Below are 18,731 nucleotides of genomic sequence, written 5' to 3'. Positions count from 1 at the left end.
TAGCTCTTCTGCCAAACTCAAAATACTTCTTATCATGTATGTAGGGGGTTCACCCCCAAATAATTCTCCAACACTACCTGGGTATCTGACAACTCAATTCAATATCAATAACCAGAGTTACTACAGACCCAACACTTAGTACCATAAGTGCATCCCTGCCTCTAGATCGAACATCAATTGCAAATCCAAGTTGTCACTTGCACATCTGGCTACAAATCAGAGGTTTCCACATTCCCCTGCTGGGGCTTTATTACTTTGACAGAGTAGCTGAAGGAACTAAGCAAGAAAGGCAAACAGTTTACTACAAAGGCTATTAGAAGATGTGAATCAACCGTTAAAGATACATATATGACAAAGTCCAGAAGGATCCCCCAAAGGCAAGAGATTCTGTTCTTAAGTTGTTGGGGGTAACACCCTCCTTGTATAAAGATGTGTACCCAAGCAAGGTCTATTCTATTAAGGTATTATCCCTAAATTTCATGCTATTAGGAATCTTTATGGATGCTCTGTTTAACAGGAATAGTTGATTATTTACTCAATCGCTGGCAGTCCTTCACTTTCCAGAAGATGGAGAGAGGAGGACTGGTGATATTGAAAACTTCAGACTTCTAACTTAGTATTTCTGGTGATTGTGTCCTATCCTGAAACTGTTCAGGAGTGCACCCAAGAAGTCACCTCACTCTCCTACAACACTCACAGTCCTTCTGACACCTACTACAAAATATTGAAGCAAAAGTCACCTTAATAAGATTACAAGAGATATTGATATTCTATCAGAAATCAGGACTAAAAGACAAACAGAACAAAAGATGTTCCAAAACACTCTCATCACTTAGGGAAGGGCAGGAATTTTGGGAATTCTGTGTCATAAACAGAGATACAGATCAAAATATATAATTTAATGTTTTACAGTCTAACTCACATTTACAGTGGAAAAGACTTGAATACAAACAAATAATTCTGCATAAGTACATGCCATCCTAGCTTTTACCTACAATCTGATATTTTACAATCTTTAGTAGGAAACACTGTACTTTGTGCCAAAAACAAACCAAGGCTAAATCATGTGTGGGCACACACATCACATCACGTTACTTCATGTCACTTAGCTTTTCTAATAAAGTAGAACATTCTGGAATGAGTTTATGCTTTATTGCTCAATCCTCTATTCCATGAATATTATACCTGTAAAACAGCATCTCCATTTTATTGTGTCATTCTGGGTCACTATGAAACACATCATTTTGTTGATCAGTGTTGCATTAAAATATTTTGGGTATTTCCTAATACTTGTCTAGTTAGCCTCCCTCTGATGGGGCAATTCTAAGATTATCCTAAAATCCAGAGTACTTACTGGTTGCACCAAAATTGCTTAGCTTAAATAATCACGTAATAAACAACAATTTTATTAGTATAACTGGTTTCAGGCAATGTATGATAACAATAACAACGTGTTAACAATAACGGTTAGACAAAAATAGCAATAACTCACCTTTATAGAGAATTTACTGTATAGTGGTAACTTTGCATGAATTAGTGTACTTCATACTTGAATAGATTATAATTCAGATACTAACTTTATTTCCATTTTATAAATGAGGATACTAAACCACAAAAGCAGCAAACATCTTGCCACACACTATAGAGCTTGAAAGTGACAGGACTAGGAAATGATCTCTGGTAACTGGCTCAGGAAATCAGGCTGTTAGCATAAGTGCTATATCACTTCCTATTGGAAGTCACTTTCACTAAATTTCACCTATTTGTGAAAATAATATACAGACACTTTGTTTAAATGAAGAGTGGAAGTTAGGAAAGAATCCTTACATGTGTACACTCAGCACCCACTATAGAATCTACCCAGAAGAGACAATTAACCATCTCTAACTAGAAGTGATGCTCCATTGCTGTCCCACCTGGAGGAGGGTAGAGGCTCCTGTTTGCACAGTAACTGCTCAGCCAATGAGACATGTTGTCTTCACCCAACAGAGATGTCCCTATCACTACTCCTAACAGCACAGTTCCTCCAGACTCTGGACTCCATGTTTATAGCAACCCCTCTAATCTTTAGAAAATAAAAGTTTCTTATGTTTTGGGGAAGTGTGCTTGTAATTTATCATGAGAATGAATACCTGTCCTCCTCAACTGCTTTTTGATGTCCCTTCCAAATAAACTCATCTTTTTTTCTTTCTTTTTTTTTTTTTTTTTTGGCTGGTGAAATAGCTGGCTGTTATTTATTTGTGGTCAAAAACTGGAGCTAATGTGTGTAGTAGCTAACTGTGTTCAAATCCTAATTCAAAGTGTAAGTTCAATACTATCTGAGAAGGGCTTCAAAGTTGCAAGCTAGCATGATGAAACTCCATGTTTTGCTGATATGAATGTGAAGGAGGGAAAGAGAGAGAAAGAGAGAGAGACAGAGAGAAGCAAAGATGATCATTTCTGACTACAGCTAAAGTGACAGGGAGATCTAGAATGAATGAGAGTATGAAGCTAATTGCATTCATCAAGGGTGGGTAGATGCTAGAAGAGACAAGGCTGGGAGAATGTGAAGCAGATCCAGTCTGGCAGGCCAAACATGACAAGAAGTGAGTCCCTGTGAGGAAGTGACAGGAGATCCCTTCATTGGGGGATCCTTATTCCAGCCTCAACATTCTCAGTTGGGCTCACTTCTTATCAGTTTATCATATCTCCATCATTAGAACTGATGGTAAAGGTATTTTCACAGGTCAAGAAGTAGATTTTTGTCCTTTCTGGTCCCTGATTTTCCTTCTGAGTCCCATAAGTTCAGTCCAGTGCTTTATATTATACTCTCACATTGGTATGTGATTTTGACTTATATAGTCATCTTTGCTCCACTTCCACCTTCATGAATATCTAGGAGTTAAATAAAGAATATCAGATATTTACTTATTTTTTTCTTGTTAGACTCACTTTTTTGAGCTCCTGATAATGAAATGTTTTATGAAACATCATAGCACTGACGATGTTTCTAGAGCCAAGTTTCCAAAACTCGCTTTTTTACCCTTCTTTAAAAAATATGATTTCTTTATGTATTTATTTATTTATTGAATGGAGACAGAAAAAAGGGGAAAGGAAGGGAGAGATAGGGAGAAAGAAAGAGAGGAAGAGAACTGTTTGCAAAGCTTTCTCCCTGCAGATGGACATTGAAGGTTTGATCAAGGGTTGCGGCACATTTTCTTGTGTACTGTGGCGTGCACACTCAACCAGGTGCACCACTACCCTGCTCCCCAAAACTGTATCTTATGGATCAGCAGAATTTCATAAAATATCAGTGGTTATTAAATATAAACTTAGGGGAGGAGCTTTGAAATAGTTCCTGGTGACTGCTTCTTTCCCATGTGTGTGACCCAGATTTGAGCCCAGTCCCCAACTGTATTCAAGGAAATTTGGAAATTTTGGTGCTACGACCTCTTTCTCTCTCTCTCTCTCTCTCTCACTCTCTCTCTCTCTCTTTCCCTCCCTCCCTGTCTATATCTAAAAATATCAATATATAGATGACAAATTTTGTTTTAATCCAATGAAACAAATAGTATTCAAGTGGCTACAAAAAGTCAGCATATATAGCACCAGGCTTGCAACAGTGAAGAGAATATATACAAAAATTAAAATAGCCAGGGAGGTGAGTTAGTGGGTAGAGCATGGTGTTCTGGTCGTTTTCCTCATTCAATAAATAAATAAAATCTTAAAAAGAAAATTGTAGATACTGCTCTTCTTTATCTCATTTTAAATCATTAGAAACTCTAGGATTTCTGGAAACAAGGATCCTATTTAGTTTTAAGACATATTTTTCCTAAACCCTGCCACCTCACCCCCAATAGGATCGCATTTCCTGAGAACTGCCTTTAGAAAGCTATGAGTGACTCTCTTCAAAAGCTTGCACTTGAATCAGAGATTATGTATACACATATCAAAAATGAAAACATATAGTAAACATGTCACAATGTAGTTAAAACTATCAAATAAAAACCTCAAAAAAATAAACTAAAAAAAAAAACCTCCAAAATTTACAGAGTCCCTTGAAAACCTGCTCCACAGTCTCCCTTCCTCCTCTCCCTCCCTCCATGCAGGAAAGCTTGCCACTATTATGGAAACCTCTATGGGGAGGGGAGAAAATAGTCCTCACATTTTGAGAACTCTTGAGAATTAAAACCAGAATGAAATCAAACTTAGCCACAGTGAAGTTTGCTGACTTCCCTGATTAGTGAACACTCTACCCTCACTTCATAAAACTCTTCACTTGCCTTTATTGCTGTCTGAAACTCTACAATGTCTATTGAATTTAATAGAAGTATTCTGAACAAAGGGGGATAATACTCTAAAAAGAAAGTTTGAGGGCTGGGAACACAGCATAATAGTTATGCAAAAAAAGGCTTTCATGCCTGAGTCTCTGAGGTCACAAATTCAATCCCCAGCATTGCCATAAGCCACAGCTGAGAAGTGCTCTAGTTTTTCTCTGTGTATCTTTCTCTCTCTCATTAAAATAAAATAAAAATATTTTTTAAAAAAGTTTGACATCACACACACACACAAAATAAATAAATAAAAATTTCAATATTATAGTACTCAACTGGGTTCTACTTACTTTCACATATTGGCTTGTGAATCAAACAAGTTTTGCATCTGTGAGTGAAAAAAATAACTGTACTGAGGAGAATATTTTTAGGATGAAATGTGACAATATATCAATAAATACTACTATAGTGAGTGTGGTATGTAATCTTACAACCTTGTAACCTGCTATTAATCTTAAGTAAAAAAAATGAAAAAAATTGAAGTAGTAATTATTAAAAAATAATTCTCATCACTTCTGGTGTTAAATGGTGTTTCCTTTTAAAAAATAATTTTATTGGGTATTTAACAGTTTTATGTACAGCTGTTGACACACAAATACAATTTCTCATCTCCCCAAAAAGTTGTATGCAAAACACTCTCACCTCCAAATTAGATCCATTTCCACCATTATGCACCTGGACTGCAATACCTTCTCCACCTCTCCCCTCCTCCCCTTTCCCCAGAATCATTTGCTTTGCTGCAGTCCACCACATCCGGTCACAGTTTCACTTTATGTTTTTCCTTTCTGTACTTGTTTCTCAAGTTTCACCTATAACTGAAATCTGGTATTTGTCCTTTTGTTTTTAGCTTATCACTTAACATGATTGACTCAAATTCCATCTAAGGTTAAGTAAAAGAGATGACTTCATCATTTGTAACAAGCTGACTAGTCCTCCATTTTGCATGCACACCACAATTTTTTTTTAGCTATTTATCCTTCTTTAGGCATCTGGGCTGCTTCCAAGTTTAGGCTGCTATGGACAAAGGTGTACCTAGATCTCTTCAGATAGGTGTGTTTGCTTTCTTTGGAGAGATTCCCAGGCCAGAAATCTCTGGGTCATAGGGTATATCTTTTCTAGTGTTCTGAGGAACCTCCAAACTGTTTTCCACAAGGGTACTAGCAATTTACATTTCTTCCAGCAGTGTAGATGGGTTCCTTTTCTCCCACATCCTCTCCAACACTTATCATTTCAGTCCTTTCTAAAGTATGATATTCTCACGGGTGTAAAGTTGTATCTCATTGTATTTATTTTCATTTCTCTGATAATCTGTGACTTTGAACATTTTTTTTTCAAGTTTGTTGATCCTCTAGATCTTTCCTCTGGTGAATATTCTGTCCATGCCCTCTTCCCATTTTTTAACAGGATTAATTTTTGTTGCTGATTTTAGTGAACTCTTTATATATTTTGATTATTAGCCTTTCTTTGATATATGGTATAAAAAGATCTATCTGATAGGGAGTCTCTCTGTTTTGGTTGATGGTTCCCTTTGCTATGCAAAAGAATTTTAGTTTGATGTATCATTGGTTTATTTTGTTTTTGTTTTCTTTGCTATTGCACCCAAGTTTTCTAAGACATTCCCAAATAGGGTTTTAAAGTGTTCTGACAATTGTGTGTGTGTGTGTGTGTGTGTGTGTGTGTGTGTGTGTGTGTGTGTGTGTGTGTGTGTGTGTATTTTATGGTTTCTGGTCTAATGTTGATATCCTTGATCAATCTGTAGTTGGCATGTGAGAACACAACTTTCCCAACACCATTTGTAGAGACTCTTTGTTCATTTAATGGTCTGGGCCTCCTTGTCAAAAATTAGTTGCCCATAAATGTGAGGGGTCAAATTAAAATGGTCTTCCTAAGATGGTCATAGGGTACCCAGATACCTAGATGTATTGTCATTTGTGTCACCACAGAATACTGTGTTTGTACCAAATGACTAAATTTAGCTGTTCAGAAGGAATGATAATTTTCATAGATGGAAGGAGAGTTTGGCACTTTGATTTATGTTTGCTGCTCTAGGGAAAGAGGAGCAAAATTTTTACACTGAATTGTGCCCAGGAATTTAACACTTTTACTTCCTTTGTAATATTACATTATTTATTGGGAAGTGTTGTCATTTAATCTATATAACTAGCAATAATTCTTTTTAAATCAGATAGTAACCTCTATAATTCAAGAACTGTCTTTATGAAAACTGATAGGAATATAACCTTCTGTAAACCAGTCCTTTTACAATAGCCACATGTATCTACATGTGTATAATGATAACATCAGTCTATAAGGAAGTAGAAAAATAATCCTGAAAAAAGAAAGTTTTGGTGCTTGTAGATAATGTAATTGACTCTGGAGAAAGACAAAGTCATTACCACTTGGCAAGGTGGTAGAAACAGAAACACGTAAATAGAGTAGAGTGGTCATAATATTTTCTGCTTAACTTGGTCTTTTTTTTTTTTCTATTTTTATTAGTGACTTAATAATGAAATAAGATTGTAAGATTACAAGTTCCAGACTCCACCAAAGTTGTGTGCCCCACTCTTCCAATTAGAACCCCCATAGTTCTCACAGTCTTACAATTTGCCTCCTCCTGCTGCCCCTTCTTCTTTTCTTCCTCCTCCTCCTCTCCCTCCCCTCCCCCCTCTTCCTCCTCTTCCCCTTCTCCTCCCCTCCCCCTCCCCCCCTCCTGTTGCTCTTTCTTCTCCTTTTCACTTGGTCTTTCTAATGTGTGCACTCAACCAGGTCTGCCACCACCTGGCCCCAACTTGGTCTTTTCTAAACTTGCATATATAGAAGCATCTGCTTAGGGCCAATGAGAGAGCTCAACCTGGATAGTGCAGTTGCTTTGCCAGGCCAATGAGAGAGCTCAACCTGGATAGTGCAGTTGCTTTGCGAGGCCAATGAGAGAGCTCAACCTGGATAGTGCAGTTGCTTTGCCAGGCCAATGAGAGAGCTCAACCTGGATAGTGCAGTTGCTTTGCCAGGCCAATGAGAGAGCTCAACCTGGATAGTGCAGTTGCTTTGCCAGGCCAATGAGAGAGCTCAACCTGGATAGTGCAGTTGCTTTGTCAGGCCAATGAGAGAGCTCAACCTGGATAGTGCAGTTGCTTTGCCATGTGCACAATTCAGGTTCAAGCCCCGCTCCCATTGCACTGAAGAAATCTTCAGTGAATTGGTGTCTTTTTCTCTGTGTCTCTTTCTCTGAATGTCCACCCACAGTGGTAAAGCCCTGGTGACTAATAAGTAAACAAAAAGAAGCCATCTGCTTAGAACTTTGTTACTAAGGAAATCTGACCATTAGTAATTCATATGACTCTCTCTATTATTTAAGGTGTGTATCTTTCAGTATGCAAGCTTGCAGAAAGCAAAGTTGTTCAAATTATCACCGTGTTTTCATTACCAACATCTTTGGAAAAGTCATACTACAAATACACCCTTCTAAGCAGTGAATAATCAAACTTAATGAAGGTGTAATGGATATGATTAATTGGATTTCACACAGATTACAGGTTGCATTACTCTGAATAAGTATCAGATGTACTTACCCTTTCCCTAAAAGAATGCAGAGTGACAATTAGGCCATAATCAAGGAGTACTCTTAGCTTTCTTCCTATTGTAGTTTTTTAAAAAGTGACTATACAGTTCCTCAGATTATTACTTGAATAAAATATCTTTTAGTCTTGCAATTTTATTTTATTTTTTAATTTATTTTCCCTTTTATTGCCCTTGTTTTTTATTGTTATTGTAGTTATTACTGTTGTTGTTATTGATGTCATCGTTGTTAGATAGGACAGAGAGAAATGGAGAGAGGAGAGGGGAGACAAAGAGGGGGAAAGACAGACACCTGCACACCTCCTTCACTGTCTGTGAAGTGACTTCCCTGCAGGTGGGGATCCAGGGGTTTGACTGGGATCCTTACAAAGGTCCTTGCACTTCACGCCACGTGCATTTAACCTGCTGGGCTACCACCCGATTCCCCAATCTGGCAATTTTATACTCAACATAGAATTTCCTTTTCATGAAATAGTTCATTACCATTCCCACAAACATTTTGAGATTTTTAAAGTCTCATATGCTTTGTTTGAATGCCACAAATATCTGTCCATTTTTATGAAAAGAATATTTCCAATTATGACATAATATTTGATAGTCCCAAGATCTCACCTCCCAGCATACATATATTCCACAGTCCCTTAAACACTATCTACTTGCTGTGAGGAAATTTTGCAGATATAATTCAGGTCTCAAATGAGTTGACTTTCAAATGGGGAGATTATCTTCAGTGAATATAACTTAGAAGGACTAGCATCCACCTGAAGAGAGAGAATGAAAAAGTAGAAAAATCTGATGGAAAGGAGAACTTCCATTGCTGGCTTTGACTATGGAGAAGGCCACGTGACTAAGAATGGGTGACATTTAGTTCAGAGATGACTCTGATAGCTGATCACCAACAAGAAAACAGTTCAGTGGTCCGGGAGGTGGTGCAGTGACTAAGGCACTAGACTCTCAAGCATGAGGTCCCGAGTTTGATCCCCGGCAGCACATGTACCAGAGTGATGGCTGGTTCTTTCTCTCCTCCTATCTTTCTCATGAATAAATAAATAAATAAATTTTAAAAAAGAAAACAGTTCAGTTCAACATCGAGAAACTAACTTCTGCCTAAAATCTAAGTAAATGTAAAAAAGGAGATCTTTAAAGAAAATTTATTTTTTATTTATTAATGAAAAAAGAGAGGGAGAGAACCAGAGCGTCATTTGATCACATGTGATACCAGTGGGAATTAAATTCAGAACCTCATGCTTGAGAGTTCAACTCTGGGGGTCCAGGTGGTGGTGCACCTGGTTAAGTGCTCACATGACAGCACACAATGACCCAGGTTCAAGCCCCTGGTCCTCACCTGCAGGAGGAAAGCTCTACAAGTGAAGTAGGGCTCCAGGTGTCTCTCTGTCTCTTTCCCTCTCCATCTCAGTAACCCCTCCCAATTTCTCTCTGTCTCTATCCAGTAATAAATAGATATAATGTTAAAAAATAAAAAAGAGAGCTCATGTCTATCCACTGCACCACCTCCTGGGTCACAAAACACAACCTCAAAGACTAGATGAAGGAGCTACAACCAACTCCTTGATTACAAGTATGTGAGATTCTAGGAGGAGAACTCAGTCACACCATATACAGACAGAACTGTGTGCTAATAATTGGATGTTTTAAGCTTCTAAATTTATAATAGTTTGTTATATAGCAGTAGAAAATTAGCATAGTGTTTGTTTTGTGGGTGTAAATAAAATGAGGGAAAATGCATGAGTAAAATGGTGTTTCTGCACTTAGAAACAGGCTAGATTTCAAAAGACCTTACTAGAGATACTTTTTTTTTTCAAATGCGATGGGGTATTATGCAAATCACTAGCACAATCCCTCCAGAATGGGAAACAGATGCACATTGTTTCCTATGCACTGTTCATATTCATAAAAGTTGACAGTAAGCTAAAAGGGTATTTATATAGGATTAAGGAGTTTAAACATATGGTTCTTAAAGATTTTTTTTGTACTTGTTATACTCCCTAGAAGTGTTTTTTAAAGGAGAAACATTTTTTTTTTAAGTGGAGCATAACAAAACATAGTAATGATGTTATATTAAACTTATTACAAGATAGTTGGAAGTTGAGCCATCAAAATAGCACATCTGACTGGCTGTGATGAATATATAGCATTTCTACTTTGTAACCATGTTGGGATATAATGGCAAAAAAGATTAACACACCTAGGTCATCCCGAGGTGTTGACAGTTAAGTATAGGTTAACATGTGTAAAAATATGTTGATAAGATGTGACTTGTATAACTGAAGCACAGATATTTTTCATCCAAAATTGCAGAAATTTTCCATATTCCTAATGAAATACAAAATAAAACACACAACATTAAATTTATACTTTTATGTCTTCTTGACAAATGAATTTTACCAAAAAACAATTTAAATTTGAACTTACAGATAATTAGGGTGATGGGAGAATAAATTAAATGACACCAAAAGAAAGAATTTAGACAAGAAAGTGAAAGATATGGTATTGCCAAGAATTGAATTTGAGGCCTCTAGGATGTTAGGCATGCAAAGTTCTTTCTTAAATTAAAAGAGACTTGAAACATACAACAAGCTCATGTGCTGTGTGACTCCTGACAAATTTCCCTATGCTTTCTAAATTTCTATATGTCTGAAATTCATCATAATAAATAAAGAAAAAATGAAAGTAAATGAGATGACAGGTTTGAAACCTTAGTACATTCTAGCAGAATAGACAGATAAAAGGATTTTATCACACTGCTAAGAGAAGTCAAGATTAGCCATCATGGAAACACAAGCAAATGCTGCTAGAAGTAGAAAAGAACAATTTGATTAATTCCTAGATCCTGGTCTTTATAAGACCTCCCCTCATGTTCAGATAACCTTAACCCAAATTGAAGACAAATATCTTTTGTGTTGGGAAGAGTTATGTTAAAGCAAAATAAACTTATCCAACTAGAAAGTCTGTAGATACTGTGATGTGGAGGTAACTTGTGCATTTCCCTTTCTGCAGAGCAGTAGGAATTGGCAGCAGAGGCAGAGATTTGAAACCATGGATGCTTGCTCTTCTCATTGCGTCATTAATGACAGTCATGGTCATAGCCATTGCTCTTGTGACTCTCTTCTTAGTCTCTGGTAGGTAAAAATATGGAATTCAGTTTGATCTCACCTTTCTGAAAAGTTTCATTTATATAAACACAAATGTAATTTCATCTAAACATATCTAAACTTTTACATGTAAATTCCCATTACCAGAGCCCGGGCAGTGGGTTAAGCGCACATGGCAGTAAGCCCAAGAACTAGCGTAAGGATCCCAGTTCGAGCTCCCCACCTGCAGAGAGGTTGCTTCACAAGCAGTTCTGCAGGTGTCTTTCTCTCCTCCTCTCTGTTTTCCCCTCCTCTCTCAATTTCTCTCTGTCCTATCCAATAATAATCACAACCAGGGCAACAAAATGGGGGGAAATGGCCTCCAGGAGCAGTGAGTTTGTAGAGCAGGCACCAAGCCCCAGATTTACAGCCTCTGGAGGTAAAACAAACAAATAAATAAATAAATAAATAAATAAATACCCACTACCAGAATTTTTAAATTAAATCAGTCATTTAATCAAAAATAATGACAGAATATCAATTGTATACAATTACCCTTCTGTGCAGCATTAAACAAAGAAGAAAATGTCTTATAATACTGAAATTCACAATCTAGTGTTCTTTTGAGATTCTGCACAAAAGATAAAAAACAGTAATTTCATCAAAATTCATAAATAAATATACAGCCAATCATTTATTATACATTCAAGAGAACTATGACAAATCAGTCATTAAAATGGACTCTTTTACTGATGACCATCAATAGCACTCTAGAGCAAGGGAAAAATCAAATGTCTAACAATATAAAATATTGAAGTAATTGGTAAACTATAGATCTGATTATCATTACTTATTTTTAGAGAAAATGCTCTCTTCAAAGTAATATTCAGAAATTTGTTTTTAACAGTCAGATGTGTTTATGATTATATATATATATATATATATATATATATATAAATAATGCATTTTTATAACTCTTTCCTCTCAAGCCAGCAAAATGGCTCACTTGTATAGTACACTACTTTGCTATGTGTACCACCCAGGTTTAAGTCCAACCTCCACTGCATTGAATATTTTTTGTCTTGCTCTGTTTGAAAAAGTCAATTCAGTTCTGAGCAAGGAAGTTGCTGAAGCAACCAAAAAAGAAAGAAAAAAAGAAAGAAAGAAAGAAAGAGCGAGAAAGAAAGAAAGAAAGAAAGAAAGAAGAAGAAAATTGTCAAATTCTTCAAAGAATTGTACTAATTTATGTTTATTTCTTTCTTGAGAGTCAGAATTGATTCATCTCTACTACACACCATTCTCTCCTCACATGGAATTTCCTCTCACTTTTTTTTTCCACACACTTCTTGGAGTACTTGCCTTTCTTAGTAACAAAACAAAATTTCTAAGAATTTTCACTTACTTTTACTTCCAATAAAGTAAAAGGTGGAATACATTTCCTCTCAACAAAAGTCAATGTAGAAGTTAAATATCACTGCCTTACCACCAGACAGAGTATAAAGCTTGGGCCTTTGTCTAGTTGTACAGCTACATTTCTGTCACTAGTTCCTTACCACATCAGTGAAAAGTAAATAATGTTAATTTTAGAGAGCTGGCATGAGGATCAGATGAATTAATATACAATAAAATGTCCAGAACAGTGTTTGTCTCATAGTCATCTCATAGTCAATAAGTTAGTTATCATCATTAATGTATTATTATTTTACTATTATTAATACATTATTAATAATTATTTTATTGTGCTTACTATGAAACTAAATTAGAAATAATCTCAATGATATCTTCAGAACTTCATATTTGCCCCATTATAATTGGTCTTCAGATCTTGAAACCTATTCTCAAGCCACTGAATTTTCTTCTCTTTGTTTTAATCACAGGCCCAAAAATGGAGTACTATCATGGCACCTTTGAAATTTCAAATCTCCAAACTAGTAGTAATTCTAGACAAAACAGCACATACCAACTTAAGGATTTACGAGAAAAAAGTGAAAACTTGGTAAGTCAGATGAAATTCCTATCACTGAATAAATAGGTGCAAGCAATTTGGTGTATCATTTCCCTTAGTGTAATATTTCTCAAAACATGATTTTTCAAACCACCTGGTTAGAATCATCTTGCAGATTCCTGGACCCAGTGTCAACCTCAGTATCTGATAGGATAGGTTGGTGGAGACAGAATAGGGAGGGGGGCCGGGTGGTGGCATGTCGAGTTAAGCGCACATAATACAAAGCGCAAGGACCCACGCAAGGATCCCGGTTAGAGCACCTGCAGGGGGGTGAGCCTGCAGGGGGGCTGCTTCACAAGAGGGTGAAGCAGGACTGCAGGTGTCTGCCCTTCACTTTCCCTCTCTATCTTCTTTTCCTCTCTCAATTTCTCTCTGTCCTATCCAAGGGAGAAAAAAAAAAAAGGCCATCAGGAGCAGTGGATTCGTAGTATAGGCAGAGCCACAGTGGTAACCCTAGAGGAAAAAAAAGGGGGGGGGGAGGGAGAGAGAGATAGCAAGACAGAGAGACAGAGAGAGATAGAAAATAGGAAGTTAGAAAATCTAACAAATGACTGGTGATAAACCACTCTCTAACTCAAACTTCTCATCCAGAGTGAGGGAACTGAGGCATCCTACCTTGTCCATTGCTTCTTTAATTTCACAGCAACATTAAACAAATAAAACCTTAAGCACATCAGAAATTATTTGCAAGACCGCATATTAATTTTGTAAGACAACAATTGAAGTATTATTTAAATATATGGGAGAAAGACAACAAAATCTTCATTTATCTCAAAAAACATACTATTGAATAATATGGAATATTCAAATGAAATGCTAATAATTTTATTAACATTAAAATACAGGACTATCTCCCCAAAGGATGAAAGCAAATTCAATTGTATATTTGGTTCTATTCAAGATGAACACTCACATAAAACTGTCATCAAGTTAATTTTCCCAACATGGAAGTCCAGATGTGCAGGGTTCTTTTGAAAGGGTGAAAAAGACAGCTATATTGGTTTGTTTTATTTTTTTTAAATCTATTTATTTATATATTTTTTAAATATTGTATTTATTTATTGGACAGAGTCAGGGAAAAAAACTGAGATGGAAGGGAAAACCTGGGATGAAAGGGGTAGATAGAGAGGGAGAGAGAAAGAGAGCACTGCTTTATAACTTGTGAAGCTTTCCCTCTACAATGGGGGACCAGGGGCTTGAACCCAGGTCCCTGTGCATGGTAACGTGTGTGCTCAGCCAGATATGCCATCACCAGTGCCATGTTAGTTTGTTTTCATCAGAGAGCCTCCTTTTATTTTTTGTTTTGCTTTAACTAAAGAAATTCTGTTTTATAAGATTGTATTGCTTCAGGGGTACATTTTATGTCTCCCCAAAGTAGGTGTTAATACATCTTGCCTTCCACCCAAGTGTCACCTTAACTCCACTGTGAGCCATTATGCACCCTCCTCCCATTTGATCCCTTCCCCCAGCCCATCTGCCCTTAACAACCCTAAGTCTGCAGGTTTAGATTAACAGTTTATTAATGTTTTACCCTGACTTTTCCCTAATTTTGTTTCTTAAATTCTACTCATGAATGAGATGATTGAATGTCTTTTATTCTTCTGGGTTATTTCATATAACATGATCCCTTCCAGTTCCATCCAAGGTTTTTTTTTTTACAGCTGAGTAATACCATTGTGTATGCATATATATAATTATATTTTTATTATTGGATAGAGACATAGAGAAATTAAGAGGAGAGGGAGAGATAGAGAGACACCTGCAACCCTGCTTTACCACTTATGAAGCTTTTCCCCCTGCAGGTGGGAACTAGGGACTTGAACCTGGATCCTTGCACACTGTAATATGTGTACTTTAGCAGGTGTGCCACCACCTGGCACCCCCATTGTGTATATATTCCACCATTTTTTATCCATTTGAGAACTGCGATGAACACAGCCATGCACATATATTTTTTGAATATGGATGTTTCTGTTCTTTGGATAGATACCTAGAAGATTTACATAAACATATGTAGGGCTATCGTGATTAGTGCTGACTGTGAGGATCTCATTTTACCTCCTGTCCATTATCTCAAGAAATACTACACTAAACCTACTAACTCCTTGTGAGCCTGTGCAACTACTCATGGAAGCAAAATTATTGGATCATTGAGTGTTCGTACTTTTAGTTCAACTAATTTGTGTTGAATTGCTCTTCAGAAGGGTTGAATCAGTACGCGCTCCTATCTGCTGTATATGAGACTTCCTAATTCCCTGTATCTTTGCCACAGTCGATACCATTGGCTTTCTGATTTCACACACATAGGCACTAATGTGTGCCTTCCTCATGATTTATTTTCCATTTTTCTAATTAGTCTGTTCATAAACAGATGGTTAGTTTTCCTGGATTTTCCTTTTGCAAATCACATTGTCTTCACCCATCTTTCTATTATTGTTTTGTTTCATCAGTATTGCTTTTCAGGAGTTCCTTATCTTCTATAATATAGTTTGTTGGTTGTAAACAATATATTATTTACTTGGTGTTCTGATAAGTTGAACTACACTGTCCTTCATGAAACAGAAATTCATCATTTTAAAGCAGTATTGTTAATTAAAATGTTTGTCTCACAGTTGTCTTCTTCATTCTCAAATAAAATTTTTTGAAGAATAAAATAAAATATAAATTATGTAATAGCATTAAATAGTTTAAAATATTAAATATGATAAAATATTGAAATGCCAAAAATAAGACTTATGTAGTATTGCTAAGACTTTAATTTCATCATGGAGACACGTGTACACTAACTAGGTAAAAATAGAAAATGTTCATATTTCAGAAACTACTTTTTATTCCAAATCTTCTGCCAAAGGTATCTACTATTTTACTTTTACCAGTGACTAGTGCTATCTTTACCAGAAAATGATATATGTTGTATATGTTATTGTATCTATGTTTTATACAGATGTACTTATTTATATATAAGAGAAAGAGGGTAAGAAAACCAGAGCATCACTCTGACAAATGCAATGCCAGGAACGGAACTTGGGACTGCATGCTTGTGGGTTCAGTCCTCTTCTTACTGGATCAAGTCCTGGGCCACTTTAAAATTTTTAATTCAGTATTCGCTTGATAATATTTGTTGTTTAGTCTAGCAACAGTTTATTTCTTTCCAAAACTCAATAGCATTCAATTTTATAAACACATCAATATTTAACGATATGCCTATTATTGATGGACACTTAGGGGTTCTATGTCTTTAAATATTGCTAATAATTCTAGTATGGATGTTATAACTCAAAATAGATTATTATATTGTAAATAAAAAGTTTCCCAATTTTTTGGTCACCAGGGAAATGCAAATACAAATATGAGGAAGCAGTATACACAGCCAAAAATAACTAAATTAAATGATTAGCACAGAAAAATAATGTTGAGAAAGTGGATCATTTGGACTTTTCTTATGATGTTGATGGAAAGAGTTCAACCACTTTGAAAAATATGTTGGCAATATCTACTAAAATTGAATCTGCCCTAAGAAACAGAAGCTCTGCAGGAGACAGCCTGCCCCCACCCCCAAACTGTATATATATGAGTAGCACAACTATTTTATTAAGAGGTCACAGGGTTGGGGAGATAACATAATGCTTATGCAAGAGTTTCATGCCTGAGGCTCTGAGGTCTCAGGTTCTATATTCATCACCGTAAGCAGAACTGAGCAGTGCTCTCTCTGGTCCATTTCTGTGTCTTTCTTCTCTCTGTTTTGTATCTTTCTCTCTGTATCTCTCTCATTTAAATAAATATATAAAATATTTTAAAACTCACATCTTCTTTGTCATATAATATTTAACTGTATTCGTTCTGCTAACTTCATAGTTTATATATTGCATTGAATGTATCTGGAATTCATATCTGGGGTATGATGCTACACAGCGATCCATGCATGTGTTTTTTTTTTTTCCATACATATCCTTCAGTATCTTCAATGTCACTAAGCAATCTGTTTTTATAATATGTGGTTTTTATTCAGCTCTTTGAATTTTTGGCACCTTAGTCTTGCAGAAAGAATCTCCATCTGTGTTCTTACACTGTCCCCAACCTCTTTGAAAGAATGAAAACAGAACACGTGAAATTGAACAATAAGGCATAATATAGTTAAGAATTGAATTGTATGTTGAAGACAATAAGAACAGAAGAACTTCAAGAAAAAGAAAGGTCAAGTAGAGTTCCCATGGTCAGGAAAGGATTTCTTTTTTCTTTGTTTAAAAGAGACAAGTATCTCTTTCTCTCTACTCCCTACCAAGATCACTTTAGATGAATTACAGGAAAGGCTCATGTCTCATCCTGAGACACTCCTTTTTATTGTTGATAAATCCCAATGAATAAAGCCAGATTCTTCTCTCTGCCCTGCATGGGCACTAATTAGACAGCCGGGAAAGACAGGTTGCAGGTCCTGTTCTTCCTCATAATTTGGGATTTACTGATTTGAATGCAAATGGGGATGCAAAAGTAAAATGAGTTCATGTTTAGATGCTGCTAAAACACAGCTCATTTCCCTGAGACAATAGTACAGACATAGTTCATATTCCATACAATCTTTCTGAGAAGATTCCAGTAACTAGTAATGCTACCAACTAGGCAGGTCATTATTATTATAGTTGTTATTATTTTTATTATTATTATAAATTTAAGTATGGTCATTTCATTGAAGAAACATGTTACAAACATAAAAAAGTATTTTCAAGTACAGAATCATTACAAATGTAAAAGTTATAAAAAGTTACAACTTGTAAAACTATAAGAGTAAAAAAGCTAACATGAAAGCAAAATACCACACTAAGGACTATATATAATTTAGTTAATTCTGAAAAATTAAGTTTGTGAGATAGGTACTACTATCATAACTTTAAAGATGAAAAAAATCACAGTACAGGAAAGGAAATTTACTCAAGACCTTATCATTAGTGAATGACTTTAGAATTTGACATCACCTGACCTTAGTAAATGTTGGACTTAAAACATACTTAGTTCAAATGGAACTAACAGACATATAGAACTTTCTATCCAAGAGTAATATAATACTCATTCTATTTGAGCACAATGAACTATTTTTCAGAATAGATCATGTCACAGATCACAAATCAAGTCTTAAATATTTAAGAAGATTGAAATCATATCAATTCTTTCCTAACAACTATGAACCAAGAAATATAAATGGAAGAAAGATAGAAAATTAACATGTATATGTGAATTAAGGAGCACACTCCTTAACAAGCAATGAATTAAAGGAAAAAGCAAAAGGAAAATCAAAATACATCTTGAAATAAATTAAAATGAAACAACATACCAAGATATGTTTATAATTGCTATATTTTTGCTAAATTGTTTATTAAGCAAGGTAAACAATGTATTATTCACTCATCTTTTTTGATGTCTTGCTAACCGTTTTTGTTTATAGTCTCTTTTGCTATATCTTTTAGATGAAGAAAAAATTAATAGAAGAAACAGAGGGATGTGGTTGAGGATATAGTTGCATGTGTATATCTAATATAAATGATCTGTGATTGAAAGAAAAATGTAAATGACCACATTCTAAGAGAATTGATTGATTGATTAATTGACTGATTGGGAAAGGAATGAATATTAACTATCTCTAACCCTATCATGCCTTTCAGGAAATAGAAACAAGCCTAAGAGAAATGGTCCTATTTCTCAAAATAGTCAAGTTTAGACATTCCAATGATTGTATACTTGGAAAGGACAAGA

General features: G+C 35.7%; 1 protein-coding gene across 2 annotated transcripts in view; it reads left to right on the top strand.

Moving 5' to 3' along the window:
- TMPRSS11A (transmembrane serine protease 11A) overlaps window positions 1-18,731 on the top strand; it is a 53,912-nt gene that overhangs the window by 5,751 nt on the left and 29,430 nt on the right. For both annotated transcript variants that reach the window (XM_060188607.1, XM_060188606.1), the window contains exons 2-3: window positions 10,908-11,029; window positions 12,859-12,977. In XM_060188607.1, coding sequence (XP_060044590.1) covers window positions 10,908-11,029; window positions 12,859-12,977 — 241 coding nt within the window. The remainder of the gene's footprint in view (window positions 1-10,907; window positions 11,030-12,858; window positions 12,978-18,731) is intronic.

This window comes from Erinaceus europaeus, chromosome 3 (assembly GCF_950295315.1).
Source record: "Erinaceus europaeus chromosome 3, mEriEur2.1, whole genome shotgun sequence".
NCBI classification, from domain to species: domain Eukaryota; kingdom Metazoa; phylum Chordata; class Mammalia; order Eulipotyphla; family Erinaceidae; genus Erinaceus; species Erinaceus europaeus.
The sequence above is the reverse complement of the archived record's forward strand: the minus strand, read 5'-3'. Positions and strand labels throughout refer to the sequence as shown.